At 44.9% G+C, this 27,903-nt stretch overlaps 1 protein-coding gene across 1 annotated transcript; it reads left to right on the top strand.

Moving 5' to 3' along the window:
* The first annotated feature begins 387 nt into the window (after window positions 1-387).
* Window positions 388-27,903, top strand: LOC118384383 (beta-1,4-mannosyl-glycoprotein 4-beta-N-acetylglucosaminyltransferase-like). Its single transcript, XM_035770868.2, has 3 exons — window positions 388-595; window positions 23,923-24,202; window positions 24,304-27,903. The coding sequence occupies exons 1-3, from the start codon at window positions 570-572 to the stop codon at window positions 25,618-25,620; spliced, it is 1,623 nt and encodes a 540-aa protein (XP_035626761.1). The 5' UTR covers window positions 388-569; the 3' UTR covers window positions 25,621-27,903.

Raw genomic sequence — 27,903 nt, 5'->3', positions numbered from 1 at the left:
TAAATATACACTGCATTCAGAAAGTATTCGGACCCCTTCACTTTTTCCACATTACAGCCTTCTTCAAAAATGTATTTTAAAAAAATGGTTTTCCTCATCAATCCACACACAATACCCTATAATGACAAAGCAAAAACAGGTTTTTAGATTTTTTTTTAGCAAATGTATTAAAAATAAAAACACTGAAATAAATTATTTACATAAGTATTCTGCTATAGTAACTCTCAACAGTAAATTGAAAACCCGACTGAGTTCCTAAAAAACAACAATAATAATAATCTGGGTCAAGCAACCGTTTTGTGTCATGAGCCTCCCCTGCTTCTCTCTCTCTCTCTCTCTCTCTCTCTCTCTCTCTCTCTCTCTCTCTCTCTGTGTGCATTGTTGTAAATTCAGTTTGGTAGCCTGGTGGTTGTTGTCATATCATTCATTGTTGAGGCCTCCTGCCGCTCTTTGGAAGCTCTACCAAATAGTTCAAACAATGTAGCGTAACAGAGTAGTGCAAGTATTGGAGATGTTGAAAAGAGAAGAGGGAGTTCTAAATCGGAAATAACACTTACCAACAAACCAGCATGGCTAGACTTTACCGGCAAGGGAGGTACTGTATGTTTAATGACATTCTCTCTTTCTCTCCTGCTCTTTCTCTCCCTCTGTCTCACACTTTCTGTTTTTCTCTCCCTTTCTCATATTTTACTTTCATGTGCTCTTGTGCAACTGCTTTAAGCTGCATTTGCTCAAGGGTATTTCAACATACTCTTTATTACAACAGCATATTTCAGTGTTAACACAGTAAAACATAACAGTTTTATTGAGCATTCAGGTTCCCTTATCACATCATAGACATCTTTGTTACTGGTTGTACAATCTTCTATTGGTGTGTAAAGCCTAGACTTCCTGGTCCCACATCTGTTTGTTCTATCATGTCAACTCCATTGTGGTCAACCCGAACTGCTGCTGTGTCAACCCAACTGACAATATAAATAAAAAAAACAACTGACAGTTAAATTAACTCAACTAACTTGGTCAAAATGACCCAGCATGTGTTCTGTCCAATATTTACCCAGAGCTGGGTTACCAAATAACCAAATTGGGTTGTTTGTAGCCCAGCATTTTTTAGAGTGCACAAACAGACCTGCACAGTCTATAGACTCCCTATGATGACAGCTGTACTCATGGGGAAATTGAGTTGTGGGTGATTGAACTGGCCCTACTGCTCAGTTCAACTTCCCTTTTCTTAAGGAAAGCCTTACAGTCAAGCCCTGATAGGCACTCTGTCACATTTCCACATTAACACGGGCTGTGAGACCATGATTTGTGATTTGTCATGGGGATATTTTTTGGCTAGCTACGTGTGGTTAGCTAGCTAAACAATGCCACTTTATATAATGTTTACATACCCTACATTACTCATCTCATATGTATATACTGTACTCTATACCATCCACTGCATGGCCATTCGGCCATCGCTCATTCATATATTTTTATGTACATATTCTTATTCATTCCTTTACACTTGTGTGTATGAGGTAGTTGTTGTGAAATGGTTAGGTTAGATTACTTGTTAGATATTACTGCATGGTCGGAATTAGAAGCACAAGCATTTCGCTACACTCACATTAACATCTGCTAACCATGTTTATGTGACATATACATTTACATTACATTTAAGTCATTTAGCAGACGCTCTTATCCAGAGCGACTTACAAATTGGTGCATTCACCTTATGACATCCAGTGGAACAGCCACTTTACAATAGTGCATCTAAATCTTTTAGGGGGGGGGGGTGAGAAGGATTACTTATCCTATCCTAGGTATTCCTTAAAGAGGTGGGGTTTCAGGTGTCTCCGGAAGGTGGTGATTGACTCCGCTGTCCTGGCGTCGTGAGGGAGTTTGTTCCACCATATTGGGGGGCCAGAGCAGCGAACAGTTTTGACTGGGCTGAGCGGGAACTGTACTTCCTCAGTGGTAGGGAGGCGAGCAGGCCAGAGGTGGATGAACGCAGTGCCCTTGTTTGGATGTAGGGCCTGATCAGAGCCTGGAGGTACTGAGAGCTCACAGCTCCGTAGGCAAGCACCATGGTCTTGTAGCGGATGCGAGCTTCAACTGGAAGCCAGTGGAGAGAGCGGAGGAGCGGGGTGACGTGAGAGAACTTGGGAAGGTTGAACACCAGACGGGCTGCGGCGTTCTGGATGAGTTGTAGGGGTTTAATGGCACAGGCAGGGAGCCCAGCCAACAGCGAGTTGCAGTAATCCAGACGGGAGATGACAAGTGCCTGGATTAGGACCTGCGCCGCTTCCTGTGTGAGGCAGGGTCGTACTCTGCGGATGTTGTAGAGCATGAACCTACAGGAACGGGCCCCCGCCTTGATGTTAGTTGAGAACGACAGGGTGTTGTCCAGGATCACGCCAAGGTTCTTAGCGCTCTGGGACGAGGACACAATGGAGTTGTCAACCGTGATGGATCATGGAACGGGCAGTCCTTCCCCGGGAGGAAGAGCAGCTCCGTCTTGCCGAGGTTCAGCTTGAGGTGGTGATCCGTCATCCACACTGATATGTCTGCCAGACATGCAGAGATGCGATTCGCCACCTGGTCATCAGAAGGGGGAAAGGAGAAGATTAATTGTGTGTCGTCTGCATAGCAATGATAGGAGAGACCATGTGAGGTTATGACAGAGCCAAGTGACTTGGTGTATAGTGAGAATAGGAGAGGGCCTAGAACAGAGCCCTGGGGGACACCAGTGGTGAGAGCGCGTGGTGAGGAGACAGATTCTCGCCACGCCACCTGGTAGGAGCGACCTGTCAGGTAGGACGCAATCCAAGCATGGGCCGCGCCGGAGATGCCCAACTCATGATATTTCATGGGGTCTGTGGGTCATTCTCTCAGTATATTGTGGTCCAGGAGGTGGGGTTCATATATATATGATCTGTTTTTATGTACTAAGTTGAGGAGACCAAATTACTTGGTGTTACCTTAAATTATAAACTGTCATGATCAAAACATATGGTTGTAAAGATGGAGAGAGGTCTTTCCATAATAGAGAGATGCTCTGCTTTTTTGGCACCACGCTCCAATAATCAAGTCCTGCAGGCTCTAGTTTTGTCTTATCTTGATTGTTGTCCAGTCACGTGGTCAGGTGCTTGCTCTTCGTTGTATTCAAAGGGCTAATATAAAAACGATTACATGCCAGTCTATCTTGGCTAAGAGCTGAGGAGAGACTGACCACATCACTTCTTCTTTTTTTATAAGAAACGTTAATGTGTTGAAAGTTCCAAGTTGTTTGCAAGTCAACTTACACACATATCTCTGACACACACACTTACCCCACCATACATGCTACCAGGCATCTTTTAACAGTCCCCTAATCCAGAACAGAACAAATTCAAGAACCAACCTATACCAAGATGGAGTAGCAGTGCGGATGTGTTTGTTGTTGTCCCATGTAAATTTGGTCTTTTTCATATTTTTTTTTTGTATATATTTCAATCTCTTTTTCCATTTTTAAATTAAATATACCTTCCGGCAATCTGCCTCACCCAATGTTTTACGGATCTGCTATTTTTAGACGTTATAGCTAGAACCTCCATCAGACGCGAGCTGTCAGATGCTAACCAGCTAATTAGCTACTAGCTATTTAGTCATTGTTAGCCACTGCCTTTACCTCTAGCTCAGACACCAGCCGCTTTTACCCTGGATAATACCAGCCAGTCTGCACAACGCGATATCAACCCTGAGCTTTGACTGCTTTTCTGACTGCTTTTCTCCACCATTACTCCAGATTACTCCATTACTGGACCATTACTCCAGATCATCGCACCTAGCTAGCTGCTACCGATTGGCCCAGCCCCGAAGCTAGCCTTTGAGCCAGGCCCATCTCCCGGCCTGCTCAGTGGACCCTATGATCACTCGGCTACACAGCTGATGCCTCCCGGACTCTTCACTACCACTACTAGAAGCCACTACATCGCCGGATTCCTGCCGTAAGATCTGGCCCTTTGCATTGGATCATCGCAACTAGCTAGCCCCTTGTCCCAAAGCTAGCACCTCGAGCCAGGCGCATCTCCTGGCTAGCAAATTAAATTACTCCAGCTACAATACGTCTTTTGCCAATTGGCCTGGACCATTTGTCAACACGGAGCCTGTTTCAGTATGATATGTTGGATAAAGGAATAAATACAGACACTAATGTCAGGTTCAATAGCCTTGTTTGTGCATTGTACAAATCCCTACAACTGGAGTCCGGGGAACAGTCCGGCTAGTCGATTACCTATCAACTAGACTCCGTAACAGAGCCCCGCCAATCCATCACGACTGGTCTGCCGATGTCCCCTCAACCAACCTCTTTCGGACATTGGCGAAGACACTTCTGCTAGCCCCGTCCTGCTAACTTTATGAACACCATGTCTCCCACTTGCTAGTGTAGTAACGGCTTCCCTGTTTCATCTAGCCCTGTGTGTAGTTAACTGACCCTCTCTTGCCCATTCATCGCTATTTTACCTGTTGTTGTTGTCTTAGCTGATTTAGCTGTTGCTGTCTTAGCTAGCTCTCCCAATCAACACCTGTGATTGCTTTATGCCTCGCTTTATGTCAATATGCCTTGTATACTGTTAGTAGTTATTTATTTTACTTTTATTTAACTAGGCAAGTCAGTTAAGAACACATTCTTATTTTCAATGACGGTCTAAGAACAGTGGGTTAACTGCCTGTTCAGGGGCAGAACGACAGATTTGTGACCTTGTCAGCTCGGAGATTTGAACTTGCAACCTTTCGGTTACTAGTCCAACACTCTAACCAATAGGCTACCCTGCCCTATAATTGATTCATTTTACTGCGGAGCCCCTAGCCCCTCTCAACATGCCTCTTTTGTCCCACCTCCCACACATGGGGTGACCTCACCTAGCATAACTAGTGCCGCCAGAGATGCAACCTCTCTTATTGTCACTCAATGCCTAGGTTTACCTCCACTGTATCCGCACCCTACCATACCCCCGTCTGTACTGCCCTCCCAAGCAAAAAGGCAGTAACTGCTCATAGCGTGGAACTGAGAAAAATGGCTTCAAAGTTTTTTAATTGTCCAGCCAAATTAATTCTAGGGAGATCATTGGAGATCTGTTGCCTTAGTATGAGTAATTGTTTTTATTCATGTTGACCCTGACCTCTGACATAACCTTTGACCCTTATACGGCAGTTACTGCCTTCTTCCGTGGCATGATATGTTATAAATTGCATAGTAATACCAAAGCAAAGAGCAGTATCTGCCATTTTCATTTGTTAGTTTACTATACTTCACATTGCATCCTTTGTGTCTTCCACTAAGATACCAGTTGCATTTATGTAGAAATGTAGGTTCTGCATCAGTCACATTACATACTGTGTTTGACAAGTAGCCCATGTCTTGTTATAAGAATAAATGTGAAAAGCAGCACCGCAATTGTTTGAATTACATGAAATGGTTGCATGTCTTGTAATATAAAATGATGGAATATGATAGAAGTATGACATAGGGAAATACAAATGATAAAAATGACCATGTGATTGCTAATAAAAACATTTTATTCGTATTTTTTCAAATTACACTTTTGAATGAATAAATAAATAACAGCTTTAAGAATACATTTTAAATATATTTACATGTTCATATTCATAAGAGGACACAAATTACATTTAGCTACAAAAATGCTGAATTGATAAAATGCTGAATAGTTACATTTCATTTTTAAGTAAAACTTCTTCAGTGCTTTTCCATATCACTCCTCATCCTCTGCAATGCTGTTCACAACCAAGGCATTCCAGAACTGCCTTCGATTTGCAGGCATCAGAGGACACATCTTGGTGATTATGTCCATCTTCTTGGACTCTTCTATCCCTCTATCCTGTGTACGTAGTGTCGAACTTGTCTCTAGAGTGACTTTCTTCATGATAAAGTCAAGCTCTGTGAAGTCCTTTTCTTCATGGGAAACTTTGCAGTAGAGGCTCCTGGATCCATGCCTCAACTGGATCTCAGCCATCTCCGCCAGCTTTGGTGCTGCTGCCTTCTTCAGCTTGACGATGGAATAGCCAGCTTTCCATGCCAGGATGTTTTCCTTTTTCACTTCGACCACCTCCACTTTGCCTGCATTGGAAGTGGCGACCACATGGAGGCAGTCCCCGAAGTCGTACACCACACTTCCTGGTCGTTCTTTCATTTATTGTTCCACGCCATGGTGGAAACTGTCTGCACTCATGAAGGTGTGCTCTGGCTCGAAGAACTTGAGGGTGATCTCCTCCATCAAAGTTGCGTCAGCATTAACAACACTCACCAGTGATGTTAGTAGGCACCAGTTTTTGTTTTGAGAAGTGCAGTTATCCACCCAATACACTGCATGCTTGCAATCATTGAAAGAAATTGATTTCTCATCTGAGCTGTGTTAACAAACCTCCAAACGACCTTCAACACTCCTTCCGTGGCCTCCAAATGCTCTTAAATGCTAGGAAAACGAAATGCATACTCTTCAACCGATCGCTGCCCCCACCCGCCCGCCCAACTAGCATCACTACTCTGGACGGTTCTGACTTATAATATGTGGACAACTACAAATACCTAGGTGTCTGGCTAGACTGTAAATTCTCCTTCTAGACTCATATTAAGCATCTCCAATCCAAAATTAAATCTAGAATCGTCTTCCTATTTCGCAACAAAGCCTCCTTCACTCACGCTACCAAACATACCCTTGTAAAACTGACTATCCTACCGATCCTCAACCTAGGCATTGTAATTTACAAAATAGACTCCAACACTCTACTCAGGAAGCTGGATGGAGTCTATCACAGTGGCATCCGTTTTGTCACCAAAGCCCCATATACTACCCACCACTGTGACCTGTATGCTCTCGTCAGCTGGCCCTCTCTACATATTCGTCGCCAGACCCACTGGTTCCAGGTCGTCTATAAGTCTTTGCTAGTTAAAGCTCCGCCTTATCTCATCTCACATGTCACCATAACAACATCCACCCATAGCACTCGCTCCAGCAGGTATATCTCACTGGTCATCCCAAAAGCCAACTCCTCCTTCGGCCGTCTTTCCTTCCAGTTCTCTGTTGCCAATGACTGGAACGAATTGCAAAAATCGCTGAAGTTGGAGAATCATATCTCCCTCACTAACTTTAAGCATCAGCTATCTGAGCAGCTTACCGATTGCTGCAGCTGTACGTAGCCCATCTGTAAATAGCCCATCCAACTACCTCATCCCCATATTGTTTTTATTTACTTTTTTGCTATTTTGCACACCAGTATTTCTACTTGCACATCATCATCTGCTCATCTATCACTCCAGTGTTAATTTGCTAAATTGTTAGTACTTTGCTACTATGGCCAATTTATTGCCATTTCCTCCTTACTCCATTTGCACACACTGTATATAGATTTTTCTATTGTGTTATTGACTGTACTTTTGTTTATCCCATGTGTAACTCTGTGTTGTTGTTTTTTGTCGCACTGCTTTGCTTTATCTTGGCCAGGTCGCAGTTGTAAATGAGAACTTGTTCTCAACTGGCCTACCTGGTGAAATAGAGGTGAAATTTTAAAAAAAGAAAAAGAAAGCATACTGTACTTTATTGGGCTATTATTGCATGGAACTCCCTTCTATCCCATATTGCTCAAATTAACAGCAAACCTGCTAAAAAAACAGATACCACCTCACAGCACAATGCCTCTCCCCTATTTGACCTAGATATGTGGTGTGTATGTTTTGATAAATCAAATCAAAGTTTATTTGTCACGTGTGCCAAATACAACAGGTGTAAACCTTACAGTGAAATGCTTACTTACAGGCTCTAACCAATGGTGCCAAAAAAAGGTGTGTGTGTGTGTGTGTGTGTGTGTGTGTGTGTGTGTGTGTGTGTGTGTGTGTGTGTGTGTGTGTGTGTGTGTGTGTGTGTGTGTGTGTGTGTGTGTGTGTGTGTGTGTGTGTGTGTGTGTGTGTGTGTGTGTGTGTGTGTGTGTGTGTGTGTGTAGGTAAGTAAAGAAATAAAACAACAGTAGAAAGACATTTGAAAAAAGAGTAGTAAGGCTATATACAGACACCTGTTAGTCAGGCTTATTGAGGTAGTATGTACATGTAGGTATGGTTAAAGTGACTATGCATATATGATGAACAGAGAGTAGCAGAAGTGTAAAAAGAGGGGTTGGCGGGTGGTGGGACACAATGCAGATAGCCCGGGTAGCCAATGTGCGGGAGCACTGGTTGGTCTGGCCAATTTAGGTAGTATGTACATGAATGTATAGTTAAAGTGACTAAGCATATAAGATAAACAGAGAGTAGCAGCAGCGTAAAAGAGGGGTTGGGGGGTGGGAGCACACAATGCAAATTGTCCGGGTAACCATTGTTACCTGTTCAGGAGTCTTATGGCTTGGGGGTAGAAACTGTTGAGAAGCCTTTTAGTCCTAGACTTGGCACTCCGGTACGGCTTGCCATGCGGTAGTAGAGCAGACAGTCTATGACTGGGTTGGCTGTCTATGACTGGGCCTTCCTCTGACACCGCCTGGTGTAGAGGTCCTTGATGGCAGGCAGCTTTGCCCCAGTGATGTACTGGGCTGTACCCACTACCCTCTGAAGTGCCTTGCGGTCGGAGGCCGAGCAATTGCAGTACCAGGCAGTGATGCAACCGGTCAGGATATGTAGGCTATGTCTGCCATTTTAAAATGTATGTAGTTCTGTCCTTGAGCTGCTCTTGTCTATTGATGTTCTCTGTTATGTCATGATTTCTGTTTCATGTGGACCCCAGAAAGAGTAATATAATAATAATATAGTAGCTGCTTTAGCAACAGCTAATGGGGATCTTAATAAAATAACAAAACTACTATAGGTCTATGTAGCTGTGAACTTCCTCTAAGAGTGCATCCCAAATAGCACCCTATTCCCTTTATAGTGTACACATTTTGACCAGGGCCCACAGCACACATTGTCTGTTCCCATTTTTCCCGGACTTTCCAGTTTGGTCTGTTATTCATTCTGACTTTCACGGAAGCTTGTGTTGTTGATGGTTGCTGTTAGACAAATACATTGTCAGAGCAAATGTACTTATTGTGTGGGCAGGGATGTTATGTAATGATGATAATTTTCCCCAGACACAATACTAGCACTGTGGGACTACCCTGGTAGCCTATCCCCAACCTTTGTAAGGAAGCAGCACACCGGAGGATCAGGTGTGTGTGTGTGTAACCCTAAGCTAGAGAACCAGAAGGAATGAGCAGGGCAGCAGGTTGGAGGGTATGTGGGTAAGGGAAGGGGGACAGGAGGAGGGGGAAGGTTTGGAGAAGGAAAGTATTGTAGTGCACTGTGCACAGAGTAACAGAGAAAAGAGGGTGACATTTGAGCATGGTGAGTGGGAGAGAATAGCTTTCATTGTACAAAAGGGCACTTGGGCTGGCTCTCTCTCCAGAGGATGAAGCTGAGACTTCCTTGTTACAGACTAATGTTTAATGTGTAACTTCTATGACTTTTATGATAGCAATCACATGTCCTCCACTGCCTTTCTGCAGAGTTGTAAAACAGTCCAAGGTCTCATTCACATTACCCAGGAATTAACATGTGATGTGCCACCACATGCACGCTCAAATATCTTAACGATCAGTCACTCACCTACAGTACACTAATTCCATGTGTGACCAATCAGCAGAATTTCACTCACTGGAGATCAGTAAGGAGGAAGACATAGTCATATTTACCAGCACTAATGCTCTGAATAGGTGGCCAACCCTAAGGTGTGTGCTGCAATGAAGATTGTACCCAGTTTCACATGCCCTTCTTTATCTTTATACGTCTAAGTAAGCTCCTAGAGCAGCAGGGTTACGCTCAAACAAAAGTCCTGGCTAAAAACAACTCAATTTGGATTATTTGGTAAACCAGCACTGGGTAAATTTTGGATAGAACACACGCTGGGTTATTTTGACTCAGCCAGTTGGGTTGCGTGAATAACCCAAATGTTGGGTTGTTTGGATTACCCAAACACGGGTTAATTTAACCTTCAGTTGTTTTTTGTTTTTTAACCATCAGTTGGGTTGACACAGCAGCTGGGTCTTTTTTCATGTAAACCATCGGTTATTTTCAGAAATTGAGGCCTAAAATGATTTGTCACTTGTTCATCATGTACAATGCAAATAAAAATGCGCCTTGAATATTTTTGCACTTTACATATTCTCATATAAAATTCATAACATTTATTATTTCCATACCCCAACAGTGAGATATGCATAGGCTCGAGGAACTCTTACACTAGTGTAAGCCTCATCAAAGCTTCAATAGTTTCAGTGTTCAACCTTAAAATGTGATAACAATACAACAGAACAGATTGGGCCTGCTGTATTTATGTGACAGTAAAACCTGCTCCCCATGAAGGGTTTGAGAGAGTGATAGTGTATACTAAACTTGTGCATTACTTTCTATCTACGTGATGTGTACAGTATATATGGTACACTTTATTTGAAGGGTCTGTAATAAATCATTTCTAAGGAATGTGTAAGTTGTGTTTTCAGCATGTGTTAATCATTACTCTCACATGTATAAACCATTTACCAGTCATTAGTAAAGTTATATTGGTGCCGGAGGAGATGGCTGTCGTTTTACAGGCTCCTAGCCAATTCTGCTATTGTATGTTTTTTTTCACTTTTATTTGTAACTTATTTTGTACATAATATTTCTGCCACTGTCTCTTATGACCAAAAAGATGCTTCTGCATATCAGAACAGCTATTACTCACCTCGTACTGGACAAAGAGTTTTTCTTAAACGAGTCGGAGGTGAATCAGACACCGGACAAGGCCCAAATCCCTGTCTTTCGCAATGAAGAAGAGACGGAGATACAGGGGTTGTAGGTCGGGGTGCCTTGTAAGAATCCGACGGTGAGTGGGTAACCCGCCTCTACCATCAGTCCTACTAGCCAACGTGCAATCATTAGATGATAAACTGGATGAGCTCCGATCAAAACTATACTACCAACGGGACATTAAAACTGTAATATCTTATGTTTCACCGAGTTGGGGCTGAACAACAACATGGATAACATACAGCTGGCTGGGTTTTCCGTGCATCGGCAAGATAGAACAGCTTCCTCCGGTAAGACAAGGGGTGGCGCTCTGTTTCTATTTGTAAATAACAGCTGGTACTCAAAATATAATATTAATGAAGTCTCTAGATTTTGCACGCCTGAGGTAGAGTATCTCATGATAAACTGTAGACCGCATTACAGCTACATTTGAATTTCTGTACAAAATGGTATATCATACACTGCATTTGAGAAAACAATGGGAAAGTAATTTTGCTTTGAAAGTTGATCAACTTGTCAACTCCCTTTTGAGAAAACTGTCAATTATGTTATCCAGAGCGTTGGTGACTGCAACTGTGCTGTCAGATTGTCCGTTTGTATATTCAGAGTGTTTCGCGTTCAGAGCACACTGGACTCTCTGGCCAATAGTAGGGTTGTTCCGAAAGCTCTGACCTCACAACGACAGTCAAGCAACCTAGCTAACTGGCTAACATTGGCTAGCTACTTCCAGACACATAATGAGAGAACACCCCACTCTGACAATTTTACTCCCCCTAGCAGAGCTGGTTAGGCAGTTTGCATGTCATCCAGAGCGTTGGTGACTGTTTTCATCTATATTTTTCATTGCTGTCTATTTACCACCCCAAACCGATGCTGGCACTAAGACCGCACTCAACGAGCTGTATAAGGCCATAAGCAAACAAGAAAATGATCATCCAGAGGCCGGGGACTTTAATGCAGGGAAACTTAAATCTGTTTTACCTAATTACTACAAGCATGTTACATTTGCAACCAGAGGAGAAAAAAAACTCTAGACCAGCATTACTCCACACACAGAGACGGGTACAAAGCTCTACCTCGACCTCCATTTGGCATTTATATCCTCTTGATTCCTGCTGCTTACAAGCAAAAACTAAAGCAGGAAGTACCAGTGACTCGCTCAATGCGGAAGTGGTCAGATGACGCAAATGCTAAGCTACGGGAATGTTTTGCTAGCACATACTGAAATATGTTCTGGGATTCTTCCGATGGCATTGAGGAGTACACCACATCAGTCACTGGCTTCATCAATAAGTGCATCGATGATGTCATCCCCAGAGTGACTGTTCATACTGCAACCAGAAGCCATGGATTACAGGCATCATCCGCACTGAGCTAAAGGCTAGCGCTGCCACTTTCAAGGAGCGGGACTCTAACCCGGAAGCTTATAAGAAATCCCGCTATGCCCTCCGATAAATCATCAAACAGACAAAGTGTCAATACAGGACTAAGATTGAATCGTAATAATCCAGCTCCGATGCTCGTCGGATGTGGCAGAGCTTGCTAACTATTATGGACTACAAAGGGAAGCACAGCCCTGACCTACCAGATTAGCTAAATTACTTCAATGCACACTTCGAGGCAAGCAACACTGAAGCATATATGAGACCACGAGCTGTTCCGGACGACTGTGTGATCACGCTCTCCGTAGCCAATGTGAGTAAGACCTTTAAACAGGTCAACATTCACAAGGCTGCAGGGCCAGACAGATTACCAGAACGTGTACTCCAAGCATACACTGGCCAAATGGCAAGTGTCTTCAGTGACATTTTCAACTTGTCCCTGACCGAGTCTGTAATGCCAACATGTTTCAAGCAGACCACCATAGTACATCACTAGGTCCAAGCTTCCTGCCATCCTGGACCTCTAAACCAGGTGGTACCAGAGGAAGTAAAAAAAAAAAGACTCCAGCCACCCGAGTCATAGACTGTTGTGTCTGCTACCGCACAACAAGCATTACCAGAGCGCCATGTCTAGGTCCAAAAGGCTTCTCAACAGCTTCTACCCCCAAGCCATAAGACTCCTGAACAGCTAACCAAAACGCTACCTGGGTTATTTGCATTGAACCCCTCCCCCCAGTTTTATGCTGCTGCTACTCTCTGTTTATTATCTATGCATAGTCACTTTATCTCTATCTACATGTACATATTACCTCAATTACCTTAACTAACCTGTGTCCCCACACATTGACTCTGTGCCGGTACCCCTTGTATATAGCCTCGCTACTGTTATTTTACTGTTGCTCTTTAAATACTTTTTTAAATTTTCTTTATTCTTATTTTTTTCATTTTTATTTTTATTTGTTTATTGTTTACTTCAGTTTATTTAGTAAATACTTTCTTAACACTTATTTTTTTCTTAAAACTGCATTGTTGGTTAAGGGCTTGTACGTAAGCATGTGACAAATAACATTTGATTTGATTTTGATTTATTTTCCCGAATCTAAAGTGGATGCTATTTTCACTTTAGAAATACTTTAGAAATGTTTTGAGTTACAAGTGCAATTTCTCGCAAAATGATGGTGACGCCATTGGTAGACATTCCTGCAGTACCTGGTAATAGAATAAGCACACAACACAGGATGTTTAAGGAAATATATACACATCTGTGAATAACTACCGTACTAAAATGTACAAATGTGGGAGTAATGATAAATGAATGGAGAGCAAATGGTTTGTAAATGCCTTATAAAGTCCCATTAAATGGTTTATTATGGACCCTTAAAATAAAGTGTTACCGTATACAGCTGAAGTCGGAAGTTTACATACACCTTAGCCAATTACATTTAAACTCAGTTTTTCACAATTCCTGACATGTAATCCTAATAAAAATTCCCTGTTTTAGGTCATTTAGGATCACCACTTTATTTTAAGAACGTGAAATTTCAGAATAATAGTAGAGAGAATGATTTATTTCAGCTTGTATTTCTTTCATCACATTCCCAGTGTGTCAGAAGTTTACATAACTGAGTCAGGTTTGCAGGCCTCTTTGCTCGCACACACTTGTTCAGTTCTGCCCATGAATTTTCTATAGGAATGAGTTCAGGGCTTTGTGATGGCCACTCCAATACTTTGACTTTGTTGTCCTTAAGCCATTTTGCCACAGCTTCGGAAGTATGCTTGGGGTCATTGTCCATTTGGAAGACCCATTTGTGACATCTTGAGATGTTGCTTCAATATATCCACATATTTGTCCTTCCTCATGCTGCCGTCTACTTTGTGAATTGCACCAGTCCCTCCTGCAGCAAAGCACCCCCACAACATGATTCTGCCACCCCCGTGCTTCACGGTTGGGATGGTGTTCTTCGGCTTGCAAGCCTCCCCCTTTTTCCTCCCAAACATAACGATGGTCATTATGGCCAAACAGTTCTATTTTTGTCTCGTCAGACCAGAGGACATTTCTCCAAAAAGTACGATCTTTGTCCCCATGTGCAGTTGCAAATCATAGTCTGGCTTTTTTATGGCAGTTTTGGAGCAGTGGCTTCTTCCTTGCTGAGCGTCCTTTCAAGTTATGTCAATGTAGGACTCGTTTTACTGTGGATATAGATACTTTTGTACCTGTTTCCTCCAGCATCTTCACAAGGTCCTTTGCTGTTGTTCTGGGATTGATTTGCACCTTTTGCACCAAAGTGCGTTCATCTCTATGAGACAGAACGCGTCTCCTTCCTGAGCCATATGACGGCTGCGTGATCCCATGTTGTTTATACTTGCATACTGTTGTTTGTACAGATGAACGTGGTACCTTCAGGCATTTGGAAATTGTTCCCAAGGATGAACCAGATTTGTGGAGGTCTACAAAAAAAATTCTCAGGTCTTGGCCGATTTCTTTTCATTTTCCCATGATGTCAAGCGAAGAGGCACTGAGTTTAAAGGTAGGCCTTGAAATACATCGACAGCTACACCTCCAATTGACTCAACAGATGTCAATTAGCCTATCAGAAGCTTCTAAAGCCATTGCATCATTTTCTGGATTTTTCCAAGCTGTTTAAAGGCACAGTCAACTTAGTGTATGTAAACTTCTGACCCACTGGATTTGTGATACCGTGAATTATAAGTGAAATAATCTGTCTATATACAATTGTTGGAAAAAATACTTGTGTCATGCACAAAGTAGATGTCCTAACTGACTTCCCAAAACTATAGTTTGTTAACAAGACATTTGTGGAGTGGTTGAAAAACGAGTTTTAATGACTCCAACCTAAGTGTTATGTAAACATCCGACTTCAACTGTATCTTTGATGAAGCCAAAACAATAATAAGTCATCCGTACAGTGTACAGTCCTTTTCACAAACACAGCTTAGAATGGCTGTCCTTCAAATCGACTTCTGATTATGCGCAAGTAGTGTCAGGAGCCATGTCAATCATTAGGTGTCAGCTCTTACAAAGACAGTACTTCCCACGACTTGGAAGAACCTCAATGTCTTCATACTCACCTTTCACTGACCAGCAGCACTGCTGGCATTAGCTGGTGGATGAAACCGCATTATACTCCAGCACCAAAGGCATTATGACGTAACAATATAAGAACAGTACTAAAGAAACGTGAGATGATTCATTTCAATGGACAGATTCATTGGTCACCTTTGTGTAACAGTATACTTTTAAACCGTCCCCTCTCCCATACCCGGGCGCGAACCAGGGACCTTCTGCACACAACGTCAACAGTCACCCTCGAAGCATCGTTACCCATCGCTCGTTACCCATTGCAGAGCAAGGGGAACTACTACTTCAAGGTCTCAGAGCAAGTGACGTAACCGATTGAAACGCTATTTAGCACACACCGCTAACTAAGCTAGCCGTTTCACATCCGTTACACTCACCCCCCTTTTGACCTTCCTCCTTTTTCCGCAGCGACCAGTAATCCGGGTCAACAGCATCAATGTCACAGTATACTTTTAAACCGTCCCCTCGCCCATACCCGGGCGCGAACCAGGGACTCTCTGCACACATCAACAACAGTCACCCACGAAGCATCGTTACCCATCGCTCCACAAAAGCCGCGGCCCTTGCAGAGCAAGGGGAACTACTACTTCAAGGTCTCAGAGCAAGTGACGTAACCGATTGAAACGCTATTTAGCGCACACCGCTAACTAAGCTAGCCGTTTCACATCCGTTACATTTGGGTTTCACCTACAGTGTAATGTTATGAAATGTAGACAATAAAAACATCTACTGTAGGCTACTAGTAAATATTCAGACATCGTACAAAACTGTCACTCATCCTTTCAGATTTTCAGGATCGAGGGGGAAATATGGGGAAACAGTAAGAGCTGGAGGGATTGGATTAACTAGTGTGTGAGCAAAGCTGCAGACATAGCAGTCCACTGCTCAGATTTCTCTCGCTTAAGAGACTGCAGTGAGGACATATTTCGTTATGAGATTTGGTTCACAATGGAATGGAGAGGTCTCCATTCTGATAGACCATTTCTTCTTGGATTAAATATAACGTCATGGTATTTAAACTCAGCAAAAAAAAAGAAACTTCCCCTTTTCAGGACCCTGTCTTTCAAAGATAATTCATAAAAATCCAAATAACTTCACAGATCTTCATTGTAAAGGGTTTTAACACTGTTTCCCATGCTTGGTCAATGAATCTTAAACAATTAATGAACATGCACCTGTGGAATGGTCATTAAGACACTAACAGCTTACAGAAGGTAGGCAATTAAGGTAACAGTTATGAAAATTTAGGACACTAAAGAGGCCTTTCTACTGACTCTGAAAAACACCAAAAGAAAAATGTCCCAGGTCCCTGCTCATCTGCGTGAAAGTGCCTTAGGCACGCTACAAGGAGGCATGTGTTATGCAGATGAATGAGGACCCAAAAGCGACTTGGCGAAAACAGAGTCTTTATTCCAGTAAAGGATAAGAGCACTACTCCTGGACAATCAGAGCAGAAAACAAAACATAAAAAACTTAAATCCACTCGTAGTGACGAGGACAGACTGGAGACTCGACCATTAACTGTAGGTTGCCTCGGGAAGGCACCGACCGTAGCGGACTCAGACACCTGCTCACACGCAGCATCTGAAGGAGACAAGACACGACAGGGCGAGACCAAGACACAGCACAGCGAACATCATACAAGGATCCGACAAGGACAGAAGCGGAAAACAAGGGGAGAAATAGGGACTCTAATCAGAGGACAGAATAGGGGACAGGTGTGAAAAGACTAAATGAGTGAGTTAGGAGAATGAGGAACAGCTGGGAGCAGGAACGGAACATAGAGAGAGGAGAGAGAGGGAGGGGGAGAGAGAGGGATAGAAAAAGGGAACGAACCTAATAAGACCAGCAGGGGGAAACGAACAGAAGGGAAAGCATAATGACAAGACAATATAAGACAAAACATGACAGTACCCCCCCCACTCACCGAGCGCCTCCAGGCGCACTCGAGGAGGAATCCTGGCGGCAACGGAGGAAATCATCAATCAGCGAACGGTCCAGCACGTCCCGAGATGGAACCCAACTCCTCTCCTCAGGACCGTAACCCTCCCAATCCACTAAGTACTGGTGACCACGTCCCCGAGAACGCATGTCCATGATCCTACGTACCTTGTAAATAGGTGCGCCCTCGACAAGGACGGGGGGCAGGGAAGACGAACGGGGGGTGCGAAGAAAGGGCTTGACACAGGAGACATGGAAGACAGGATGGACGCGACGAAGATGTCGCGGAAGAAGCAGTCGCACAGCGACAGGATTGACGACCTGGGAGACACGGAACGGACCAATGAACCGCGGAGTCAACTTACGAGAAGCTGTCGTAAGGGGAAGGTTACGAGTGGAAAGCCACACTCTCTGGCCGCGACAATACCTAGGACTCTTAATCCTACGTTTATTGGCGGCTCTCACAGTCTGCGCCCTGTAACGGCAAAGTGCAGACCTCACCCTCCTCCAGGTGCGCTCACAACGTTGGACAAACGCCTGAGCGGAGGGAACGCTGGACTCGGCGAGCTGGGACGAGAACAGAGGAGGTTGGTAACCCAGACTACTCTGAAACGGAGATAGCCCGGTAGCAGACGAAGGAAGCGAGTTGTGAGCGTATTCTGCCCAGGGGAGCTGTTCTGCCCAAGACGCAGGGTTTCTAAAAGAAAGGCTGCGTAGTATGCGACCAATCGTCTGATTGGCCCTTTCTGCTTGACCGTTAGACTGGGGATGAAAACCGGAAGAGAGACTGACGGAAGCACCAATCAAACGACAGAACTCCCTCCAAAACTGTGACGTGAATTGCGGACCTCTGTCTGAAACGGCGTCTAACGGGAGGCCATGAATTCTGAACACATTCTCGATGATGATTTGTGCCGTCTCCTTAGCGGAAGGAAGCTTAGCGAGGGGAATGAAATGTGCCGCCTTAGAGAACCTATCGACAACCGTAAGAATCACAGTCTTCCCCGCAGACGAAGGCAGACCGGTAATGAAGTCTAAGGCGATGTGAGACCATGGTCGAGAAGGAATGGGAAGCGGTCTGAGACGACCGGCAGGAGGAGAGTTACCTGACTTAGTCTGCGCGCAGTCCGAACAAGCAGCCACGAAACGGCGCGTGTCACGCTCCTGAGTAGGCCACCAAAAGCGCTGGCGAATAGAAGCAAGAGTACCTCGAACGCCGGGATGGCCAGCTAACTTGGCAGAGTGAGCCCACTGAAGAACAGCCAGACGAGTAGAAACAGGAACGAAAAGAAGGTTACTAGGACAAGCGCGCGGCGACGCAGTGTGAGTGAGTGCTTGCTTAACCTGTCTCTCAATTCCCCAGACTGTCAACCCGACAACACGCCCATAAGGAAGAATCCCCTCGGGATCAGTAGAAGCCACAGAAGAACTAAAGAGACGGGATAAGGCATCAGGCTTGGTGTTCTTACTACCCGGGCGATAAGAAATCACAAACTCGAAACGAGCGAAAAACAACGCCCAACGAGCTTGACGTGCATTAAGTCGTTTGGCAGAACGGATGTACTCAAGGTTCTTATGGTCAGTCCAAACGACAAAGGAACGGTCGCCCCTCCAACCACTGTCGCCATTCGCCTAGGGCTAAGCGGATGGCGAGCAGTTCGCGGTTACCCACATCATAGTTGCGTTCCGATGGCGACAGGCGATGAGAAAAATAAGCGCAAGGATGAACCTTATCGTCAGACTGGAAGCGCTGGGATAGAATGGCTCCCACGCCCACCTCTGAAGCGTCAACCTCGACAATGAATTGTTTAGTGACGTCAGGAGTAACGAGGATAGGAGCGGACGTAAAATGCTTCTTGAGGAGATCAAAAGCTCCCTGGGCGGAACCGGACCACTTAAAGCACGTCTTGACAGAAGTAAGAGCTGTGAGAGGGGCAGCAACTTGACCGAAATTACGAATGAAACGCCGATAGAAATTAGCGAAACCTAGAAAGCGCTGCAACTCGACACGTGACCTTGGAACGGGCCAATCACTGACAGCCTGGACCTTAGCGGGATCCATCTGAATGCCTTCAGCGGAAATAACAGAACCGAGAAAAGTGACGGAGGAGACATGAAAGGCGCACTTCTCAGCCTTCACGTAGAGACAATTCTCTAAAAGGCGCTGGAGTACACGTCGAACGTGCTGAACATGAATCTCGAGTGACGGTGAAAAAATCAGGATGTCGTCAAGGTAGACAAAAACAAAGATGTTCAGCATGTCTCTCAGTACATCATTAACTAATGCCTGAAAAACAGCTGGAGCATTAGCGAGACCAAACGGCAGAACCCGGTACTCAAAATGCCCTAACGGAGTGTTAAACGCCGTTTTCCACTCGTCTCCCTCTCTGATGCGCACGAGATGGTAAGCATTACGAAGGTCCAACTTAGTAAAGAACCTGGCTCCCTGCAGAATCTCGAAGGCTGATGACATAAGGGGAAGCGGATAACGATTCTTAACCGTTATGTCATTCAGCCCTCGATAATCCACGCAGGGGCGCAGAGTACCGTCCTTCTTCTTAACAAAAAAAAACCCCGCCCCGGCAGGAGAGGAAGAAGGCACTACGGTGCCGGCGTCAAGAGACACAGACAAATAATCCTCGAGAGCCTTACGTTCGGGAGCCGACAGAGAGTATAGTCTACCCCGAGGAGGAGTGGTCCCCGGAAGGAGATCAATACTACAATCATACGACCGGTGAGGAGGAAGGGAGTTGGCTCTGGACCGACTGAAGACCGTGCGCAGATCATGATATTCCTCCGGCACTCCTGTCAAATCACCAGGTTCCTCCTGAGAAGAGGGGACAGAAGAAACAGGAGGGATAGCAGACATTAAACACTTCACATGACAAGAAACGTTCCAGGATAGGATAGAATTACTAGACCAATTTATAGAAGGATTATGACATACTAGCCAGGGATGACCCAAAACAACAGGTGTAAAAGGTGAACGAAAAATCAAAAAGGAAATAGTCTCACTGTGGTTACCAGATACTGTGAGGGTTAAAGGTAGTGTCTCATATCTGATACTGGGGAGATGACTACCATCTAAGGCGAACATGGGCGTAGGCTTCCCTAACTGTCTGAGAGGAATGTCATGTTTCCGAGCCCATGCTTCGTCCATAAAACAACCCTCAGCCCCAGAGTCTATCAAGGCACTGCATGTAGCACCCGAACCGGTCCAGCGTAGATGGACCGACATAGTAGTACAGGATCTTGATGGAGAGACCTGAGTAGTAGCGCTCACCAGTAGCCCTCCGCTTACTGATGAGCTCTGGCTTTTACTGGACATGAATTGACAAAATGTCCAGCAAGTCCGCAATAGAGGCACAGGCGGTTGGTAATCCTCCGTTCCCTCTCTTTAGTCGAGATGCGAATACCTCCCAGCTGCATGGGCTCAGTCTCTGAGCCGGAGGGAGGAGATGGTTGCGATGCGGAGAGGGGAAACACCGTTAACGCGCGCTCTCTTCCACGAGCTCGGTGACGAAGATCTACCCGTCGTTCTATGCGGATGGCGAGTGCAATCAAAGAGTCCACACTGGAAGGAACCTCCCGGGAGAGAATCTCATCCTTAACCTCTGCGTGGAGTCCCTCCAGAAAACGAGCGAGCAGCGCCGGCTCGTTCCAGTCACTTGAGGCAGCAAGAGTGCAGAAACTCTATAGAGTAATCCGTTATGGATCGATCACCTTGACATAGGGAAGCCAGGGCCCTAGAAGCCTCCCTACCAAAAACTGAACGATCAAAAACCCGTATCATCTCCTCTTTAAAGCTCAGGTAATTGTTAGAACAATCAGCCCTTGCCTCCCAGATAGCTGTGCCCCACTCTCGAGCCCGGCCAGTAAGGAGTGATATGACGTAAGCAACCCGAGCTCTCTCTTGAGTATGTGTTGGGTTGGAGAGAGAACACAATATCACACTGGGTGAGAAAAGAGCGGCACTCAGTGGGCTGCCCGGAGTAACAAGGTGGGTTATTAACCCTAGGTTCCGGAGACTCGGCAGACCAAGAAGTAGCAGGTGGCACGAGACGAAGACTCTGGAACTGTCCAGAGAGGTCGGAAACCTGAGCGGCCAGGGTCTCAACGGCATGACGAGCAGCAGACAATTCCTGCTCGTGTCTGCCGAGCATGGCTCCCTGGATCTCGACGGCAGTGTTACGAGAATCCGTAGTCGCTGGGTCCATTCTTGGTCGGATTCTTCTGTTATGCAGATGAATGAGGACCCAAAAGCGACTTGGCGAAAACAGAGTCTTTATTCCAGTAAAGGATAAGAGCACTACTCCTGGACAATCAGAGCAGAAAACAAAACATAAAAAACTTAAATCCACTCGTAGTGACGAGGACAGACTGGAGACTCGACCATTAACTGTAGGTTGCCTCGGGAAGGCACCGACCGTAGCGGACTCAGACACCTGCTCACACGCAGCATCTGAAGGAGACAAGACACGACAGGGCGAGACCAAGACACAGCACAGCGAACATCATACAAGGATCCGACAAGGACAGAAGCGGAAAACAAGGGGAGAAATAGGGACTCTAATCAGAGGACAGAATAGGGGACAGGTGTGAAAAGACTAAATGAGTGAGTTAGGAGAATGAGGAACAGCTGGGAGCAGGAACGGAACATAGAGAGAGGAGAGAGAGGGAGGGGGAGAGAGAGGGATAGAAAAAGGGAACGAACCTAATAAGACCAGCAGGGGGAAACGAACAGAAGGGAAAGCATAATGACAAGACAATATAAGACAAAACATGACAGCATGAGGACAGCAGATGTGACCAGGGCAATAAATTGCAATGTCCTTACTCTGAGACGCCTAAGACAGCGTTACAGGGAGACAGGATGGACAGCTGATCGTCCTTGCAGTGGCAGACCCTGTGTAACAACACCTGCACAGGATCGACACATCCGAACATCACACCTGACAGGTACAGGATGGCAACAACAACTGCCCGAGTTACACCAGGAACGCACAATCCCTACATCAGTGCTCAGACTGTCCACAATAGGCTGAGAGAGGCTGGACTGAGGGCTTGTAGGCCTGTTGTAAGACAGAACATCACCAGACATCACCGGCAACAACGTTGTCTATGAGCACAAACCCACCGTCGCTTAACCAGACAGGACTGGCAGAAAGTGCTCTTCAAGGACGAGTCGCGGTTTTGTCTCACCAGGGGTGATGGTCGAATTTGCGTTTCTCGTCGAAGGAATGAGCGTTACACCGAGGCCTGTACTCTGGAGCGGGACTGATTTGGAGGTGGAGGGTCCATAATTTTCTGGGGCGGTGTGTCACAGCATCATCAGACTGAGCTTGTTGTCGTTGCAGGCAATCTCAACGCTGTGCGTTACAGGGAAGGCATCCTCCTCCCTCATGTGTTACCCTTCCTGTAGGCTCATCCTGACATGACCCTCCAGCATGAAAATGCCACCAGCCATACTGCTCGTTCTGTGCGTGATTTCCCGCAAGACAGGAATGTCAGTGTCCTGCCATGGCCAGTGAAGAGCCTGGATCTCAATCCCATTGAGCACAACTGGGAACTGTTGGATCAGAGGGTGAGGGCTAGGGCCATTCCTCCCAGAAATGTCAGGGAATTTGTAGGTGCCTTGGTGGAAGAGTGGGGTAACATCTCACAGCAAGAACTGACAAATCTGGTGCAGTCCATGAGGAGGAGATGCACCGCAGTACTTAATGCACCTGGTGGCCACATCAGATACTGACTATTACTGTTATCCCCCCTTTGTTAGTCACATGTCTATGGGACTTGTTCAGTTTATGTCTCGGAATCTTGTTATGTTCATACAAATATTTCCACATTTTAAGTTTGCTGAAAATAAACACAGTTGACAGTGAGGGAACGTTTCTTTTTTGCTGAGTTTATAAGCAGATAACCATCCCAGCTTCAGACCTGATTTGCCTATGCCCAATATTAACTCTACACCGCCATGCCCAGCATGCAAAATGGGGTTAAAGCTAACGTAGCCAGACTGCCTGCAGTCCATGTCGGAAAACCACAAGCAAAAAGGCAGTTGGAGCACTAGTCTTTCAGTGAGTGGTGGCTTTTAATTGAAAACCCAAACAGGTTAACAATACAGGACGAGATCTCAAAGAATAAGAAATTGGTAACTGAACCCCCTTTGTGTTTTGTATGCTATTCCTGGACTGTTAAGGGTGCTACATACTTTATGCAAATGCAGCGGTGGAGCGTCATTTTCTATGTAGTTCTACTACTTTTGTTCAGGGCTCACATACACAACGCTCTGTTGCCCAGATAGTGTAGCGGGTGGTTTCTTCTTTTTTCTTGGTTAGGTTCTTGATTTTGATTTTTCTGATTTCCTGTTTTCCTGATAGTGTAGCGGGTGGTTTCTTCTTTTTTCTTGGTTAGATTCTTGATTTTGATTTTTCTGATTTCCTGTTTAGTTTCCAGATACTTTTTTCTTTTACCAGTGTCATTTATTAACAATGGGTGATGAGATAAAAGAGGTTCAAATCTACTATAGGTCATGCTTTTTAGTTTCTTTATGCCAAGTTGTTGTTTTACTTTATGTAAATAGTTATTGATGAGCATGCATACAATGCCAAAACAACCGGAGTGATTATGTGGGCCTGTTAAGTAACCAAGGAGTTTAAACTTCCATTTTGCTAAAGAGTTTTGTTAATGTATCTGTTTTTCAGGACAAAGATGCGACGACACAAGGTCTTTCTCTTCGGCACATTGGCCTTGTGTGTCCTCTCCCTGCTGCAATACTGCAAGGCCCTCCACCACATGCTTATGCTGAGAGAGCTGTATACCTCCTCTGTCAACCTCGAGGCCCTGGGCTTCCTCTGGAGACGGAATGTTCACTCAGGGATGAAGCCTCTCCCTGGGTCTCGACTCTCCAACATGGGCCTGTGGGAACCAGGGGATGACCAGGGGAATGCAGAGGTGGAGAGATGGATTGGGCATGGCGGTGAGGTGAGGGGGCAGATGACATGACTTTCCCTATACATTGTTTTGGGTCTATATGACATTGTCATTGATATGTTTGATTTTCCTCCTGTTGTTCTCCCACTCAGGACCCATGGGGTAAGGAGCAGCCTGACTCAGGGAATGTAAACAGAATGACGGTCACTCTCCCAGACCCCAAAGGACCATGGGGGGAACTTCACAAACGGAGCTTCCGTCTTCGCGATGACCCCACCCCATTCTTTGCGCGCACCAAGTCTGGAGCATATTGCTTCCAAGAGGGGACGGAAATGGCTTTTCTCAAAGACGACTCAGGACAAACGGTACAAGCAGCACGAGAGGGCCAGCGTAAGATCCTGCATGCACAACAAGAGGAACCCAAGTCAGACCAGGGGAAATACACCCGGGGGAAAAGGCTGGTGAAGTGTATGTGTCGCCAAGGCTGGCACGGCCCTCACTGTGGCATCCCCACCATGGTGCAACACTCCAACCTGCCCACTAAGGGAAGTCTGATGCCCAGGATGGTTCCACGGAGGGTCATCAATGCCATTAACATCAACCACGAGTTTGACCTCCTCCACGCCCGCTTTCACGAGCTGGCCGACACTGTTGACCTCTTCCTGGTGTGTGAGTCAAACTTCACGGCCTATGGAAATTCCAAGCCACTGCACTTCCTGCGCCTTCTGCTTAACGGGACCTACAACTACATGCGCCACAAGATCCTCTATGTTTTCCTTAATCACTTCCCTAAAGGTGGCCAGCAGAACGGATGGATCGCTGACGACTACCTGCGGACGTTTTTAAGCTATGACGGGATGTCCAGAGTACAAGGTGCCAGGCCGGATGATGTCTTCCTCATCAACGATGCAGACGAGATCCCTGCCCGCGAGGGCATCCTCTTCCTCAAACTCTACGACGGCTGGACGGAACCTGTGTCCATCCACATGAGAAAGTCCCTTTATGGTTTCTTCTGGAGGCAGCCTGGGACACTGGAAGTCCACTCCGCCTGCACTGTTGCCATGCTTTTTGCCGTCTACAATGGAGACGGGATATCACTGAGGCGCAGGGATTACTACTCCATGCCGGGTTTCCGGAACTATCAGAGGGAGAGTGGACACATCCTGGTGCAGTGGTCCATTGGGAGCCCCGTCCACTACGCAGGCTGGCACTGTTCCTGGTGCTTCAGACCAGAGGGAATCTCCCACAAACTAATATCTGCCCAGAATGGAGACTTCCCCCGCTGGGGCGACTACGTGGAAAAACGAGACCTGAATTACATCAAGAGCTTGATCCAGACTGGGGGATGGTTTGATGGCTCGGTGGGGGAGTACCCATCCACAGACCCTAAAGAGCCTATGTACGCACCCAAATATCTATTAAAGAACTTTCCACTGTACCGCTACATACTTGAGAACCCATATGTCTGAATCTGGTAGAAAACCGGTAAGGATTATTTTCTCGTTGTTGATTTCAATGGAAGGATTTTTAACTTCAAGGGGTGTTGTCTGAACACAACTATGAAACCTCCACCTATGCCTCTGATTGAAGGGCAGGCCCTCCACTTCCTGTCTGAAGAAGAAGTAGCTAGTGGTTGAGTGGGAGTGTAATGAGTGACATCTGAGACTCATTCTATCCGATTCTATCCCTTTTCAATCACAATATTTAAATGATAGTTAAACAATCCTCAATGACAAAGGCCCCTTCTACTCCAGAGCATTCAAGGACCGGCTTACGTTTGGGACATTGACTTTTGTACAGTTCCTAACTGTAGGCGTGATGGCAGACAGGTATATATGTATAAAATATCTATCTGATGATGGCCAATGGCCAGTGATACTGTAGTTTTCCCTCAGTCAGATCAACAATGTGCTTCTAGTGCCACCAGTTTTGCGTTTCCAGAGACCTCTGTGAAGAAAGAGACCTGAAAAACGATCAGTGCACATTTCTGTGGTGGTGGTAAAACTGGTGGTGGTAAAACTGTGTTACTGTGCTCAAATGGTTGTTTCGAACAACACAGGGAAATATAGCGGGAAAGGGAAAGTCAGTTTTATATTGTTTAATACAAATTCAGGTTTCCCTCACTAATGTGGGCTTGTCTTAAACGTTGCTTAATTTGACTACACAACTTTCTCATAGCCTTCTTGTAAACAGATTGTGTATGGTTTACAGGAGAATAAATGTGAGGCCAAAAAGAATATGTCATTAGAACCATGGAATCAGGCCAAACAATTGTCACATTGTTTTTAGACATTTCTGTCATTTGTGTTCATTGTTCATTGAGAGAGAAAATTCTTGAGAAACAAAATCAATTTCTTCTGCTATGGTCTCGTGATTCACATCACGTCTGGTAATTCAATCTGTTCGAGACACTCAATTTGACATGTATATAAGCCAACGCAATGGTTTCCTTGGTTTCGTCTTTTAAAAAAATGGATTCCAATTCTTCAACAACCAAATAACGAACATGATAATAATATTCCTACAGATCTTAGGGACATATCCCCTGTGAATAGGATGTACAGCAATGACAATTATTCATGTATTCATGCTGAGTTAAGAAACAACAGACTGTCTGCCATCTATCGGATCAGCCTTCGAAACGTTGCAAGTCATTGGTTCCTACCTGAATTACAATAGTCACTGAGAGGCCTATTCAACAGAAACCAGTGCGTCAACAAAACAAAAGCCAAATGTTTATGTTGTGAATATCTTAGTTTGTTCTTGTTTCGCACTGCAGACTATGTTTTGTTGTGTAGCTATATGAACCCAAACCTACTGGCAGTAAAAACAGTAACAGGATGACATGAATACAGACAAAAGTGCATAAAAAGGATGTCATTTATTAGTATACTTTAACTTCAATTTTGAGTCATTTATTACATGTATTACTTTATTAATCATGCACCTTTATTTCCAGATAAACTTACAATGTTAGGAATGTTAAGACTGTTGTTTACGGTTGTTAAATCATGTCATGTCAATGTGGACACTTTTGTTCAGAATTAGCTTTAGCACTTCCTTGTCTTGGGAGAATGACTTTGGGAATAAGGAGATAATAATAATTGATTGGTGTATTGACAATGTTTCTCTTGGGAATCTGATGCTTCGTCAATTGATGCTCTGACTTGCAGTTTGCACACATTCTCTCACAGCCTTTAAAACGACTTACTCTGAACTCTGATACACCTCTTGTTTCTCAACACCTCTCGTTCCTCAATCCATGTTTTGATTATTCGTGCACTCAACTTTTAAACTCCCTCTGCCCTATTGTGTGTGTACGTGCGTGCGTGCGTGTGTGTGTGTGCGTGTGTGCGCGTGTGTGCGTGTGTTTGTGTGTGCGTGCGTGTCTGTGTGAATATGTATTTTATCTATCTTGTTAGAAATTATTTGTAAGGTGCCACTTTTCAATATCTTTCTATCTGGAGTCCACATGATGAAAAGTGGGACTTCCACAGTGGCTACATTTAAAGGCCAGAATCTCAGGAATATTAGAGAATGGCATGAATGGCAACTATACAAACTGCACTGTTGTTTAAGGTCCACAGCATGTTTACAGCAAAAAAATGCCTTCGATGTTGTTGACTTTGCTTTTTTCGGGGGATTTCTTTTGTAATTTCTGGATGGTGTCCAATATTTCTTTGTACAACTATGAGGTACTACTCCTGTGTTCTAACTAATAAAACAAAAATTGTTGAAGTAAAAATCAATAA

This window comes from Oncorhynchus keta, chromosome 5 (assembly GCF_023373465.1).
Source record: "Oncorhynchus keta strain PuntledgeMale-10-30-2019 chromosome 5, Oket_V2, whole genome shotgun sequence".
Classification (NCBI taxonomy): domain Eukaryota; kingdom Metazoa; phylum Chordata; class Actinopteri; order Salmoniformes; family Salmonidae; genus Oncorhynchus; species Oncorhynchus keta.
Note: the sequence above shows the minus strand (reverse complement) of the source record. Positions and strands in the feature narration are given on the sequence as shown.

Bases quoted from the DNA above. Each gene is read 5' to 3' on its own strand.
- LOC118384383 (XM_035770868.2), top strand. From the start codon at position 570: ATGGCTAGACTTTACCGGCAAGGGAG. The intron at 596-23,922 runs GTACTGTATGTT...TCTGTTTTTCAG, and splicing joins AGACTTTACCGGCAAGGGAG to GACAAAGATGCGACGACACA. The intron at 24,203-24,303 runs GTGAGGGGGCAG...TCTCCCACTCAG, and splicing joins GGATTGGGCATGGCGGTGAG to GACCCATGGGGTAAGGAGCA.